Source organism: Triticum aestivum, chromosome 6B, assembly GCF_018294505.1.
Source record: "Triticum aestivum cultivar Chinese Spring chromosome 6B, IWGSC CS RefSeq v2.1, whole genome shotgun sequence".
In the NCBI taxonomy this organism is placed as follows: Eukaryota; Viridiplantae; Streptophyta; class Magnoliopsida; order Poales; family Poaceae; genus Triticum; species Triticum aestivum.
The window spans coordinates 136,761,890-136,777,238 of NC_057810.1; the positions used below are offsets into that span (position 1 = coordinate 136,761,890).

General features: G+C 43.0%; 1 protein-coding gene across 1 annotated transcript; it reads left to right on the forward strand.

Moving 5' to 3' along the window:
• The first annotated feature begins 1,048 nt into the window (after positions 1 to 1,048).
• On the forward strand, positions 1,049 to 13,364 carry LOC123136173 (WD repeat-containing protein 11). Its single transcript, XM_044555492.1, has 21 exons — positions 1,049 to 2,204; positions 2,819 to 3,126; positions 3,233 to 3,300; positions 3,517 to 3,604; positions 3,711 to 3,892; positions 4,029 to 4,165; positions 4,331 to 4,397; positions 5,398 to 5,497; positions 5,658 to 5,769; positions 6,773 to 6,848; positions 6,976 to 7,158; positions 7,609 to 7,769; positions 8,636 to 8,738; positions 9,039 to 9,246; positions 9,327 to 9,610; positions 9,693 to 9,814; positions 9,905 to 10,049; positions 10,930 to 11,022; positions 12,156 to 12,229; positions 12,535 to 12,588; positions 12,673 to 13,364. Exons 1-21 carry the CDS (start codon positions 1,168 to 1,170, stop codon positions 12,974 to 12,976), a joined length of 3,906 nt encoding a protein of 1,301 aa, XP_044411427.1. The 5' UTR covers positions 1,049 to 1,167; the 3' UTR covers positions 12,977 to 13,364.
• Positions 13,365 to 15,349: the final 1,985 nt, after the last annotated feature.

The following is a 15,349-nucleotide window of genomic DNA, read 5'->3' on the forward strand; positions in this document are numbered from 1 at the left end:
TTTACAAACATTTTGAATACACAAACATTTTTCAAAATTTCGGAACATTTTCTGAAACATGATTTTTTTAACAATTTAAACATTGTTTGAATTGCGTGAACATTTTTTTTAATTTTTGAAATTTTCAAACATTGTTTTGATTGCACGAGCATTTTTCAGAAAAGACGAACATTGTTTTGAAAGCGCGAACATTTTTCACAAAGATGAACATTGTTTTGAAAGCACGAACATTTTTCAAAAAGATGAACATTTTCCAAATTGCGAACACTATATTGAAAAACATGAATTTGTTATGAAAGTTAAGAGCATTTTTTGAAAATGTGACATTTTATGACTTTACCAACATTTTGAATATGGAAACATTTTTTAAAATTTGCGAACATTTTTTAACTTCACTAAAATTTTGAATATGAAAACATTTTTTTGAAATTTGGGAACATTTTTTAACTTTACGAACAATTTGAATATGGAAACATATTTTAAAATGGGAACTTTTTTTAAACACGAACATTTCCTAGAATTTGTGAACATGTTTTTGAAAACATGAATTTGTTTGAAAACCCCAAAAATATTTTCATATTTGGGAACAATTTTGTATTCTAAACATTTTATAAATTTTCAAATTTTTCAAAAAAGACAAAGAAAAAGAAAAGAAGAAAGAGACAGAAAAGATAAAAAACAGAGGAAAACCGAAACAGAAAAAAATACAAAGAAAACCAGCCTCGAAAAACAACAGGAAAAAGAAAAACCGGTTCGGGGAACCTTCTAGAAGGTTCCCAAAACCGGGAGAAAACCGCCCGCAATAGCCACGCTAAATGGGCCGCGGCCCACTGACCTCTTCGCCATTTTGACGCAGAATGCGTCAAACAGGAAATACCCATCTTGACCTCTTTGCCCACCAAGAGCATGCGCAAAGGAATCTAAAAAACAAGAGCATGCGCAAATCTCAAAGCACCGACCCACGTGCGACGGATCAGATCGCGTTCAGCCCCCTTGACCCGACAGGCCGCACCAGTCTTCCTTCCCGGTCTCCTCCCACGCACACGGGGCAGATCGACCTTCCTTCAATTCTCAAATCTCAATCCCACATGGTGCTCCGCGGCGAGATCTGAGCGAGAGAAAGAGCCTCGCCGCCTCGCCCCGCCCCGCCCCAGCCAGCCCCGCGCGATGATGGCCGCGCCGGCCGCCTCCCCGGCGGCGCGATCGCGCGGCAATGCCGCCGGCGGCGGCGGCAGCGCCACGTCGACGATGCTCCCGGGCCCGGCCAGCCGCGGCAACGGCGGCTGCATCGACCTCAGCACCTCGGGCCTCCTCGCGCACGGCGCCGGCAGCAGCGTCGTCGTCTCCGACCCGCGCTCCATGCAGCTCGTCTGCGTCCTCCCCATGCCCTCCTCCTCCGCCACCTCGCCCGCCTCCTTCGTCACCGCCGTGCGCTGGGCGCCCGCGGCCAGCGCCTCCTCCCTCGCCGCCGCCGAGGACGCCGCCGGCGCCGAGGACGACCACCGCCCGCTCCGCCTCGCCGCCGGCGACCGCCACGGCCGCATCGCCGTCTGGGACGCCCGCGCGCGCGCCGTGCTGCGCCTGCTCAGCCTCGACGAGTCCCGCAGCGTCGCGCCCGGCACCAGCGGGGGCGTCCAGGACCTCTGCTGGATCCACCACGCCTCCGGCTGGCTCCTCGCCTCCATCCACGGGCCCTCGCTGCTCTGCATCTGGGAGACCAGCAACAACCCCCGCGTGCTCTGGATGTTCGACGCCTCGCCCGAGTACCTCTCCTGCCTCCGCCGGGACCCCTTCGACGACCGCCACCTCTGCGCCCTAGGTCTCAAGGGCTTCCTCCTCTCCGCTGTACCACGGCATGACTCCGACATCTCGTTGAAGGAGCATAGGATCGTTTGCGGCGCCGGGGACGTGGCAGAGCTGCAGAGGCTGGAGAAGGAGATATCAGCGCCGGCGCCAGCCCCGGCGCTCGCGGCTTTCCCGCTCTTTGCGGCAAGGCTGTGCTTCTCCCCACTGTGGAGACACATCCTATATGCCGTGTACCCTCGGGAGCTTGTCGTCTTTGAACTTAACTACAGCATTGCGCTCTCTGTTGCTTCATTGCCAAGGGGGTTCGGCAAGTTCACGGATGTTATGGCCGATACTGATCTTGACCTGCTCTATTGCACGCATGCTGATGGCAAGCTGAGCATCTGGAAGCGCAAGGAGTAAGTTTGCGCGTCTTGCATTTTTATTTTTACAATAATAATTGAGGAAGAACACCTAACTGAGAACTTGACTGAATGCCCAATCTCTGGAAAGACAACTGTCATAATGGACATTTTTATGGTTGAGTACAGCCATAGAAAAAATTGCAACCAGTAGCTTAGTCATTTTATCTAAAAAAGAGAGAACAATTTAAAATGTACGGCCATAGAAAACATCTTATATTATGGGACGGAGGGAGTAGCAAATAAGATATTATGTAAACTTTACATCATTGGGAATGTCCTGACAAACATAGAGGGCCTTATAAGTTATAACCGCTGGGGTATCAGGTATGTTGACATTTAAAAGGAATGAACAGTCAGCGATATGTGTACTAATTGGAAAATATTTTTCTTGCCACACATTTTGTAGATGTCATTGTGCCATTACATTTGTGTATGCCTCCTTAAAAGTGTGTAGCCCGCTCTTCTAGTTTGCTGGCATACATTCTTAACAATTTGCACACCAATATAGATATAGTTTCAGTATCTTGTACATAAATGGCAAACAGGCAGTGCCGCAGTGGTTTATTGTAACATATTAAGTTCGTCCTTGTTTTTTTTTTCTGTTGTAGGGGTGAACAAGTACATTTGTTGCATGCAGTGGAAGAGCTCATGCCTTCAATTGGTACCGTTGTTCCTCCCCCAGCCGTTCTTGCTACTACGATCTGGCAGTCAGAGTCCATTTTTCGTATCATCGACAGACAATCTCAGGATTTGGCACTTATGCAATCTTCACAGTCTATCATCTTTGATACAAAGTCGAACCAGAACATGTATCGAGGGACCATGACATATCTAACATCGATATCTGAAGATGGCAAGATCTGGTCATGGCATTTGACTTTTGACAAGTCAGTATCTTCCAAGAAAATTAATCTAGGTGCGAATCAGTTTTGTCAAGACAGCAAAAAAATAATCCTATTCCTTAGCCAGCTATTAAATCGACTGATGATTCCATTTCTGTCACTAATGTCGGAAGGAACCAGGTACATCGAACCATAGTGATGCTGGAACTTCCAACCCACGCTCCAATGGGCTTGATTTTACAATAAAGGTTGTGTTATAAACCTCTCTCTCTTGTTGACCATTGTAAGGGATCATAGTTCCAGTCAAATGTGAAATCTTTGTGCTGCTTTGCATAACTTTATCCTTCTAAATCTCTGGGATTAGGATGCACCTGTTTAGTGATCTAAATTTTGGTCCATATCCCTTAAAGCTGGTGCGCTATTGCTTGCCTTTCCGGTTTTCTCATGTTTACTTTGCTATGCAGATTACTTTGATGGGCCAGCTTCATCTTTTGTCGTCTACTGTGACTACTCTAGCTGTGCCATCTCCTTCTTTACTTGCCACAGTAGCCCGTATGTCCCTTATGATCATAGCAATGCTAGCTGTTTTCTTTCTGAAATTATCTTCAAGTTTTAAATTTCACACTTTTATAACATTGAACAACATTTCTATCTAAAGGTGGTGGAAACAATCCTGCTCCAGCAGTACCACTTGTTGCTCTAGGAACTCAAAATGGGACCATTGAAGTTGTTGACGTATTGGCTAATGCAGTTTCTGTCAGCTTTGCTGTTCATAGCAGCACAGTCAGAGGCTTAAGATGGCTTGGAAACTCACGCCTTGTTTCCTTCTCATATAATCAGGTGCTTTATACATCTAGTATATTGTGAATTTGTGATTGATAATTAAATGACTGTCTACTTTACTAATTAGGCTATCAATCCACCAACAGCAAAGAGCCAAAGATAGTTAATTTTCTCATTGATTTGACTGGTACAGGTTAGTGATAAGAGTGGAGGATTCAATAATAAGCTTATTATCACATGCCTGAGAAGTGGGCTAAATCGCCCATTCCGTGTGCTCCAAAAGCCTGAACGTGCAGCAATAAGAGCATTGAGGGCATCTTCGTCTGGAAGGTTGGTTTCATGTTTTGACCTGTGATAACATCTTTCATCTGTCCATAACTTTCTTATTACCCCTTACAGTTTGCTAATTCAGTGCACATAATCTTATCGCCATTGTGCTTGCTGTGATTTCTCAAGCACAATATTTGGTTTCTCAAGCATAATATTTTTTATCAGGTACCTTCTGATTATGTTTCGTGATGCTCCTGTTGAAGTGTGGGCCATGACAAAGAACCCGATGATGGTACTTATTTCTCTGCCTGTATCTATACAAATTTTAGAGCAATTATTTATTCTTACCCAGTTACAAGCCGACGCCTGAAGTGACTTGCTTCTATTCTTGATTTGATATAGAAGGGGAATCTCTATAGATTGTCTTTCTTCGACAACCTCTCTGAAATGTATACGAGAAAATTGCACTTCACGGCATGGCAAAAATAGAGACAAAAGCTTAAAGTCGGCTTTTTCTCCATTAATCAAGTGCTAACTTTTGTAATTTTGATTTCCATATTTTGAATGTTACATAAATGAATTTAGATGCATATATTTAAGTAACTCCGTGTCGTCTTGTGCATGGCAAATTGGCCTATATACATTTACGCACAAACTTTGCTAGACATGGTCATGTTTATCGGACTGGAATAGCATCCATAATAGGCTGTCATATAACCGAGCTATTGTGCCTCTGGGGAGGTATATTTACCGTTATTTATCTTAATCTGTGCACTGAATTTCACAAAAGGATACCATTGGCGTGGGGGCCTCGAGTAGTTTTGATAAACAGATATTCACCTCAGGAATCAAGGTTGCAGCCATTTTTTTTTCTTCAGTTGTATCAGTTTTTGGCAGCCCTGAAAGGGAACTATCTCTGGAATAGGGAATTCTTGTCTACTTTGCATAGCCATTTAAACCCAATAATCAAATCAGCTATTTTGACAAAAGTTGGTTGGAGTGTTGTAAATGATCTGTAACAAGGCACCAGAATAATTATGTTAACATTGTTTGACGTAGTGCCAAACAAATCAATTATCTTTCAAGTGCCAGGGAAAATACTATTTCGAGTAACTCATGCTACAACCAAGGAATGAATTTAAAGAAGATATACTTTTGTGCTAAATTTGCACTTCCATATCATAATGAGAATCCAGAAGCTATACTGGTGTTACATTCAGTAAACTGCAGTAATAGTTTATCTCTGTAAATCTGGAAGCATGATATTTGTAAATTTTCTGAACTGTTTGTAGCTTAGATCCTTGGCTCTTCCTTTTACGGTGTTAGAATGGACACTGCCAGCGGCACCACGACCAAGTCAGAATGCATCTAAGCAATCGTCTCCCTCCAAAGGTGCACTTTTAACTCACTAGCAAAGTCATATTATTCGAAACGTTCTAGGTTCCATACTTGATTCATATAATACTATCTATTTAAGTTTTCTACTCTTCGCTGGTTGCATTTTTGCAATATTATTGCAAGATGATACTATGATAGAATTATTTACTTGCAGAGGGTACTGCTGCAGAAAGTTCTGATGAAACATCCGAAAGTTTTGCTTTTGCGTTAGTCAATGGTGCTCTTGGTGTGTTTGAAGTGCACGGACGGCGAATACGAGATTTTAGGTACTCGAATGGCTGACTTTATATCTTTCAGCAATGAAAGGACACTCACATGCACATGTGATCAGATCATCAGTCTATAAATTGCAGAAATCTATGTCATTCATTTTGTTCTAGTCCTCTACCCAATCGTGCTAGATCATCACAATATTTGATAGGCAAGTAAAAATAACACGTTATTCTTGAATTCTTTCTGCGACCTCTACTATTTGATGCTACTCCCTCCATTCCCTTATACAAGGCTACTATCAAAAATACATTTTGCATCTATACAAGGCCACCAACAGTAATCGAGGCAAAAATTAAGGATGTTTTCTCGTACTAGCAACTTGTTTAATACTTGCATGCATGTAGTCATAATGACACTCAGCTACTTCCTTCCTATTCCTTCCTTGCATTCATGTGGCGTATTAATGATCCCGGTTAACGAAAATAAAAGATGTCTTGCAAGCAGTCATTAATTTTTACCTTGGTACCTGTAATTTGAGTTTGTGGCCTTGTATAAGGGAATGGAGGGAGTAGTTTTTTTTCTGGCAATTTTCTGATCCATCATGTTTCCTGCTTTTTCTTTCTATATTGGAGTCAGCAGACAGTGGGCTTTTTGGTAGTGATTGCTTGATTGCACGCAATGTTGTGTTTGTATTTCTCCAAATGATAAGTATGCCTTGAGTTACCTCAGAATATGGTGGGAAATACTTGGTGGTTGTAGAATTAGGATATAGAGTGCAGATTGTTATTAGTGATGGCATTTGAGTAATTTGATTATAATTGAAGCTAATTACTTTTATTAGGTTTGATTCTCAGAGTTGAGATCTTACGAATTCTAACTGGCCGAGAATGAGATCAAAGTAAATTTTGTGCCCCACCCCCCTCCACTGCTGGCCCATATCTTTGTTGACGTAGTTTCTTTGTATGTGTGAGCTACAGTTTATTTGATGTTTAACCACTACTACCCTCGTCTAAAATGTTTATCCATATTAAATATGTGGTTTTATTGTGTTTTCAGGCCAAAGTGGCCGTCATCATCATTTGCCTCTTCAGATGGCCTGGTTACTGCTATGGCTTATCGTCTTCCCCATGTTGTATGTACATTGCGGTACCACATGTAGTTTATAAGTTCCATTTTGCAGTTTTTTTTATGTGCAAGGTAGATTATCCTGGGATACATTGACATTCTGACCTAAAACTACTATTTTTAACAAAAAATAGGTGATGGGGGATAGATCCGGCAACATTCGATGGTGGGACGTTATAACAGGCCTTTCTTCTTCTTTTAGCACCCACAGGGAAGGCATTAGGAGGATTAAGTTTTCTCCTGTTGTTCACGGTGATCGGAGTAGAGGACGCATTGCTGTGCTCTTCTATGATAATACATTCTCTATATTTGACCTGGTAAGTACAAAGAAGCATTAGCTAACAGCCTACCATGTCATTGTCTAGCTCAAGACTCATTACCCACAGCACGTGATACTTGTTGTTGGAGTCTGATGTGAAACATATGATTTTTAAATAGTTATATGAAACACATTTATTTTGTGCAAAAATTTGTGCTAAGAATATTTATAAGATGTTAAGTAGAGAAAAGGTTGTTATATTGAATAAGTTACTCGCGCCCTTCTTTGATCCTCATTGTAAACCATGCATGTTTTATTTCCATTTCCAGTATATATCTGATCCTTTTATATTTCTTACCATGTCTATAAACTACTCCCTCTGTACCAAAATATAAGACGTTTTTGCAGTTCAATTATAATTTGGTACGGACGGAGTATCTCATACTGTGCCATGATGGAACAAGTTCAAAATAGTAGTGTGCCACTGAATTCAGGAACTATGTTTTAGGATAGTGCAGATCCCTTGGCAAATGCCCTTCTCCATCCACAATCTCCTGGCACACTCGTCTTGGAGCTTGATTGGTTATCAACCCGAACAAGGAAGGATGAACCACTTGTATTATGCATCGCTGGAGCTGATAGTAGCTTTCGTCTGGTTGAAGTTAACACGTATGTCATTTTAAGAATGCACAACCTTTTCTTATTCCACTGTATTGTATGGATATTCTATTTATTTATGAGCTTTAGATTTTTCACTGTATTAAAATTCCGTCAAAGTGTTTGATTCTTTTCATGTGCTGTCAAGATGGCTTGTTAATTTTCTGAACTCTTTACACATAGCATGCTTATGGACTCACAAGGAACTTCTGATATGGTATTCGAACTAATATAGCTTGTTATCAATAATATTAAAACAATTATGTCATCGTATAATTCTCCTAGTTAGGGCATACCAGTTAAACACTGAGAAATTGTCAACATAAAGGTGGATTAGAAGAATAATCTTCAAACAAAAACTGAACTCAACTTAGGAAAATAAAGGGAAACCAGCCATTGAACAGGAAAGGGCAAGAATAATATCTAAATGGCATTTGGTTGGTAATGTGAATTGAATTTGGACTAGCCCGTAAGCACTATTCAGGCGCACTTGCACAATTTGTGATTTCAGAGTAGCCTCCTCATACCCATTATTCAAGGCACCGCCAGCGTGAATGGGTAGTAAATTTGTTTCTCTTCCATCTAATTTATTTATCCACCAGTCTATTATTTTTCCTTGCCCTTTGCTTTTTAATCAATATATGCTGTTGGTATCTGATGGGGGCGAACAGAAAAAGGTAGCTAGGTATGGTAATGCTTGTTCTCTAATTTAGTTTTCTGTAATTCAAAAATATTGTCCAACTCTCCCTGGGATGCTCTAGACCTTATTCAGTTCGTCACATGATGCTTTTTTATGCGGCAGACGTCTGATGCTCTAGTTTCCATTTTAGATACCATATATGTAATTTTGTTTGTAACATCTGTTCTTCATCCACCAGTGATACCAAGATCAATTCTGCTTCTAGGCTGCTGACTACAAAAGAGAGATTTAGGCCAATGCCATTATGCCTACCAATACTATTCCCCACAGCACATGCTTTGGTAAGATGGATGTGGTATCATAATATTTGAACCCATCTTTTTATATAATCATGTATGAACTCTATATTTTACTATATAATTCTTGAAGTTAGCTTTCAAAAGACTTACATTTCATTGCTTTTGCTTAAAATGCTGCTGGCAGATATGGTTACGTTCTTTCATTTAAAGAACCAAGCCTTAAGTAACTAGTGTTTCTAATCAGTCTCCTTGAATGGCCATTTTGGATATGCATTTTCCACCTTCTGAAAGATTGAATTGCGACGCAACACAAACACTTACCTTTTTTTGTTGTTGTCTCAGGCTCTGCGTATGATTCTGCAGCTCGGTGTGAAGCCTTCTTGGTTTGAATGCAATAATAGTGATAAATTAGCCTCTAACAGCTTTAAGGAAGGACCGTCAACCTTTGGGGATCTTCGTTCATACATGATTGAGACAACACTTCCTCCTATTGGTGATTCTGTAGTGGCTGAATTGCTGCTTAAAGTGTTGGAGCCATACAGAAAGGATGGTAATGTCAACAATATATTTTCTTTAGCAGATGATTTGGCATAAATGATGGAGATATTTCCTTTTCCTTTTGTTGAGAAGGTTGCATCCTTGATGATGGAAGAGCCAGCTTATATTCAGCTATAGTAAATAAAGGAACTTGTGCAAGGTTTGCATTTGCTGCTGCTATTTTTGGTGATTTCCAAGAAGCACTTTTCTGGTTACAGCTTCCGCAAGCCCTTCAGCATTCCCTGGATAAATCGACAAGTAGATCAAGTGAGGGCTTCGAATCAAGTGTACGCGCTGATTCTGAACAAACTTCCACATTAAACAGGATAGCTTCAAGCGAGAGGTCTGCAGCCAGAAATGCGGCCAATGATACTGCGGTAATATTTGAATCTGATGGCCGGTAATTTCCAGCGTCCATATATGCATACTTTCGCATTTAGTAATCTATCCATTCTGCAGAGTTATGGGCAATTAAGTACAATGGCATTTAAGCAAGAGCAATTGTGGTTCAATGCGAATGAAAGGATACCTTGGCATGACAAGCTTGATAGTGAAGATGCTTTGCAAAAGCGTATTCATGAGTAAGAATCAAATATGTAAACCAGTAGTTTATTATGAAACTAAGCACATCCATCTAATTCCTTGTGCCACATGTTTTTCTGTCAACTCAGGCTTGTCTCTCTTGGAAATTTGGAAGCTGCGGTGTCCTTGCTACTTTCAACTCCTCCTGAAGGAACAAATTTTTATCCTAATGCATTAAGAGCAGTTGTATTGTCATCTGCAGTGTCAAGATCTTTACATGAACTTGCAGTGAAGGTGAACAGCCGTAAAAGATAACCATACTCTTTTCTTCAGTATGGAACATAGCTTGTTTAGGACGTGCAACAGTGTACCAATTTGGCTTAAAGGGTAAAGTGAAAGGTCGATGATAAAAATAACAATTTACATAATTATATAATTGTCTGCAAAGGATGTTTGGATCCACCTTCACAATTTTGAGCATCAGTACATTTCGAGTCATGTATCTCATAATTATGAGACGTTAATATAAGAAAATGTGCTATCAAAAGTATTTTGTGGTATTGCCGTGATGAACTTAAATAAAATATACTCCCTCCGTAAAGAAATATAAGACCGTTTAGATCACTACTATAACAGCCAAAGATAAGTCAAGCCACAAAGGAAAATAGCATTTATTTAGACTGAAGGGAGTAGAGTTTACTTGCTGCCTTGCAGCAATGACGTCAATTTTAAATTAATATTTGTAAAGATATAAAATAGAATAGTGCTAAAGCTCAAATAGAATAGTAAAACGTCTTATATTAGTTTACAGAGGGAGCAGAACACATGCATCGTCTCTTTACTGTAGAATGCAAGCATTGCAGTGTTCTATAGCATGGTTCAACATGAAGTGAACTTGATTACTGTTCATTGATCATTTATGTGCCATAATGTACCTGTTGTACATCTTATTAGTGTCCATGGATCTTACTTTTAGTTCTTATTAATAGTTAACAGTCTTTGTGGTGTTAGGTTTAAATTTCTGTGTACTCCCACTAATCTAGAAGACATGAGCTTCCATATTTAGTGTCAGTTTGTCCTCAGATTTGAGCTAAGAATGTTCTTGGTAAAAACCCTATGGCTATGCTTGTTTGTTCATGGAGGGGACCCTTAATTCAGTTATGATCTTTTGTAGGTCGTTGCAGCCAATATGGTTAGAACAGACAAATCATTATCTGGAACACATCTTCTGTGTGCAGTGGGGAAATATCAGGAAGCATGCTCTCAGGTAACATCCCAGCTGATATTTTTCAATAATTCAAAGCTGCACCTGGGAGTGAAAGAAATACTTGTCTGTCCTTTGTGCATGTAAACTTATATGGAGAGAAAAGACAAAATTGCTTTTTGGAGTAAAAAAATTATATTTTTTCAATGAAACTTTACACACACACACACACACAAAATACACAAACATGTACATGCTTAACAAAAAATGGATTTTCTCAAAAATTCTGAACTTATTTTAACGAAAATTCTGAACTCCCGCAAAGAAGAGTCCGCTGTGTGGACGTCGCCGGTCAAGGTGAGCTCCACCATTGACGTGGACGTGCCGGCCTCGTGGTCATCGCGGCTAGACGCGGAGCTGCCCACATTCCCGTCCGCGATCGCCTCCGCCACGATCGCGTTGCAGCTGGCACTGTGTGTGGCCTCGTAGAACGCCCGCTGCTAGTCGAGGAAGTTTGGTCCTCGCGACCATGGCCGCCATGATCTCCTTGCTTGCGAACTCGCCGTAGATTTGCCCCTCTGCCAGCCGATGATGGCGAGGAGGGCGAAGTTGTAGTGTTGGTCCTTTTGCGCCAGCGGCAACGCTGACACCGGCGGCGCCGGCTGCTCCTCCGCAATACGGCGTTGAAGTCCATGGTGAAGCCGGAGTGGGCACGGGTACGTTGCGGCGGTCCGGATGCCCGCAAACCTCCCCCTGGTTTGCGTCCGGTTTGCGGGAAAACAGATACGTGGATAGGGGTCATCGTCGGATGGCAAACTACGTCCTGACATTTGTGGGCATTTTGAGGGTCCGCTTTGAGATGTGCTGACAAAGCTTGGAATATATTGAGGGTACTGCTAAGAAAAGATAAGACTCTCTACAAATGATAAGTTGCCATTTCCTATTTCTATAAAATGTCTAGATAAACACCATTGTGGTTGCACAATGAAAAGAATCAACGGAAGATACAAGCATTCTCTGAACTAACAGCATTCGGTTTTTAATTATTTCCTTTACATTGCAGTGTAGATTAATCAACTTTTAGGGGATAGCGTTGGAGATGCCCTTAGGCACTTTTCGAGGGACATTCTATTACCGTGATGTTTGAATTTTCTAAGTTAGATTTGTGCATAATGGAGTTCACCTGAATGGTTCAGCTTCAAGATGCTGGTTGCTGGATTGATGCTGCTACTTTGGCTGCAACTCATTTGCGTGGATCTGACTACGCAAGGTAACTTTATTAATTATTTTTTCACTCTCCAATGTACTTCAATTGTATGCCTTGTCTTGTCTCAACACACAATCACATGTCGATGGACCAGTATGGCCCTGTATGGCCTGTCCGCCCATGGCAGGGACTAGAAAGGCAGAAAATGGCAGTAATTTAGTTTGGTTTAGTCATCTGTTCATGTCAGTCTTTGAATAGCAGATAAATGGGTGCAAATGCCTTTTTGGGTAGCTAAAATGTTAGTTTTGCTGTTTCACTTTATTAATCCGCTAAGGTACTCCCTTCTGTCCTTTGCCTGACTCACGCAGGGTACTGCAGAGGTGGGCTGGTTTTGTTCTTCGTGGTGAACAAAATATGTGGAGGTAACTGATCCCGCACACACAGTAACACTAGTTAATGCTTATTTATCCGGCCCGGTATCAATATGTTGTTTGTTTCTTTACTAGAGCTCTAATACTATATGTTGCTGCTGGAGCACTCCCGGAGGCTTTAGAGACGCTCCGCAGCAACCAGCGACAAGACACTGCCGCTCTGTTCTTGCTTGCCTGCCATGAGATCTATTCACAAATTACCACAGAGTCTAAGCCTGCGGATGAGATGCCTGGATCAGCAACGGAGCGGAGTCAAAAGCTCCTGTTCCCATCCAAGAATGTGAGTGATGAGAACCTGACCGCGGTCAGCGAGGTCTTCGGGCAGTACCAGCAGAAACTGATTCATCTTTGCATGGATATGGAACCAATTGTGAACTGAGGCTTGACACAAGTTTTGCGGATGAACTGAGGCTCGACATCCGGTCTGCAACTGTAATTGTCGAAATTTTGTGTGAAGCTTTTCATCATGATCTGCTCAGTGCTGGACATGCTGAGCAAAGTGTTGCGTGGTACGCTACCCAGGCATCGAGGAAACAGCTTTTGCGATGTAGGGGAAAGGAATATACGTGCGATGTTGTATTGTAGGTGACAACTTTTGGCACTGTTTTTTTTTCTTGTACCAGTAATGTAAATTTTATGTGATGAGTTGAGCGAGCGACTGCGCAGTGAATTTAACCAGAATGTATCATTTTTTTAGCAGAGATTACTACACTTATTTTGCAGAACATATATCTGTTAAATCTGGGAAAATGTTTCACGTGCCTTGACCCATCACTGTCAACCGGTGGATTAGCAGCATGTGTAAATCAACCTTGTGTATTTTGTTTTAGGGAACTTGCATTTTGTTATGGTACTTAGCGCATCTACAGCCCGACCCCCTAAGCCCGTGTATGTTCGGGCCGATGGCTCAGTTGTCTGGTTGTGAAAATGCAACCCAACCAACGCCCTTAAATTGGCCATACATGTTCTGGCTTGTAACGCCCCAGATATACTTTCCATTTTTTGTATCCAACTCTTGCCGTCTCCGGCGCTAAGTTATATTTATTTCTCGGGTTTGGGTCTTTGTCTCCGTGTGTTGTTTTCTTTTTCGTGCATCTCTTATCATGTCATCACGTGCATTGCATTTGCATACATGTTCGTCTCATGCATTCGAGCATTTTCCCCGTTGTCCGTTTTGCATTCCGGCGTTTCGTTCTCCTCCGGTGGTCATTTCTACCTTTCTTTCTCGTGTGGGGTTTAAACATTTCCGGATTGGACCGAGTCTTGCCAAGCGGCCTTGGTTTACTACCGGTAGACCGCCTGTCAAGTTTCGGGTCATTTGGACTTCGTTTGATACTCCAACGGTTAACCGAGGGACCGAAAAGGCCTCGTGTGTGTTGCAGCCCAACACCCCCCAAATTTGGCCCAAAACCCACCAAACTCTGCTCCATGTCCTAGAGCGTTCGATCACGATCGTGTGGGCGAAAACCGCACCTCATTTGGACTCTCCTAGCTCCCTCTATGCCTATATATACACCCCTCCGTTTTCGGATCTCTCCCTCTTCCCGAAACCCTAAAAAACTCCTCCGGCCGCCGTCGGACACAACCGCCGCCGACGGACATGTCCGGCCTCCCCGTCCGCCGCCACGTGTCGGCCTCCTAGTGGCGCCGCCCGGTCCCCAGTTCGCCGCCGCCCGCGGGCCCGCGAGGCCCGTGCGGGGCCCCCGCGGCCCGAACCGCCGCCGCGCCCTGTCCCGCGCCCCGCCGCCGTCTTCTCCCCGGCCGGCCGCCGCCGCGGCCGCCGTCGCCGCCCCAGCCGGAGGTTGCCGCCGCCGCGGGCACCTCGCCGCCCGGCCGCTCCCCGCCTCGGCTCCCGCGCCCCTCCGCTGCCTCCTTGCCGGCGCCGCCCCCCCCGGCGACCTCCTCCCCGCCGGCGCACCCCGCCGCTCCGGTGAGCTCGAGCTCCGCCGCCGGCGCCGCCTCGGCTTCCGTGCCCCGGCGAGCCCAGATCCAGATCCGCGCGTGTACAGTAAACCCTAACCCCCCTCCGATTTTTCTAAGTCCCTAGATTTTGATCCATGTTGCTCTGTTCGAGGTCCCGTAACTTTGCAACCGTAGCTCCGTTTTGGGCGTATGATATATCAAAATCTTCGTCTCGACATGTACATCATTTCATTCCATTGCATCATTTGCATTTGAGGTCATCTTGATACCCAAAATGCTGTTAGAAGGAGGCTTCGTGAGTTAAATTGCAGATCCGTTAGTTCATCATGCACTTTTGTCATTTTTGCTATATTTAATTCGTGCATGATATGCCTGTGCCCCTTTGGGATGTATTGTGAAGCATTTTGTCTTCTTTCCAGAGGTGCCACCCATGCATTTTTAGGATGTGTGTGTTGTCTTGTGCAAGCTTGCGAAGTAGGGTACCTGAGAATGCAGATTTCAGAGACTTAGTGATTTTCACTAAGTCTGGGATATTTTAGTTCATGATGCTATATGTCCAGCTTGTTTCCTAGTGATCCGTGCCTCTTTTGAGGATGATCAGTAAGGGAGTTTTGATATTTATGTTATGCTCTATCCATCCATGTCTTTGTTGGCATTTGTGGAGTGCTCTAGGTTGACTCAATCGAGCTCAACTTTTGCTTCGTTGTTAATCTGGGCAGATCGTTAACTTGTTTGCGATTTCGCCGATGCTACCGTTAGTGTTCCATGCATGTTATGCCTTCGTTCTTGCCATGTGTAGCTAGCACTTTGTGCCTTCTTGCTGGTTATA

Bases quoted from the DNA above. Each gene is read 5' to 3' on its own strand.
- LOC123136173 (XM_044555492.1), top strand. From the start codon at position 1,168: ATGATGGCCGCGCCGGCCGCCTCCCCGGCGGCGCGATCGCGCGGCAAT. The intron at 7,159-7,608 runs GTAAGTACAAAG...ACTATGTTTTAG, and splicing joins CATTCTCTATATTTGACCTG to GATAGTGCAGATCCCTTGGC. The intron at 7,770-8,635 runs GTATGTCATTTT...TTCATCCACCAG, and splicing joins CGTCTGGTTGAAGTTAACAC to TGATACCAAGATCAATTCTG.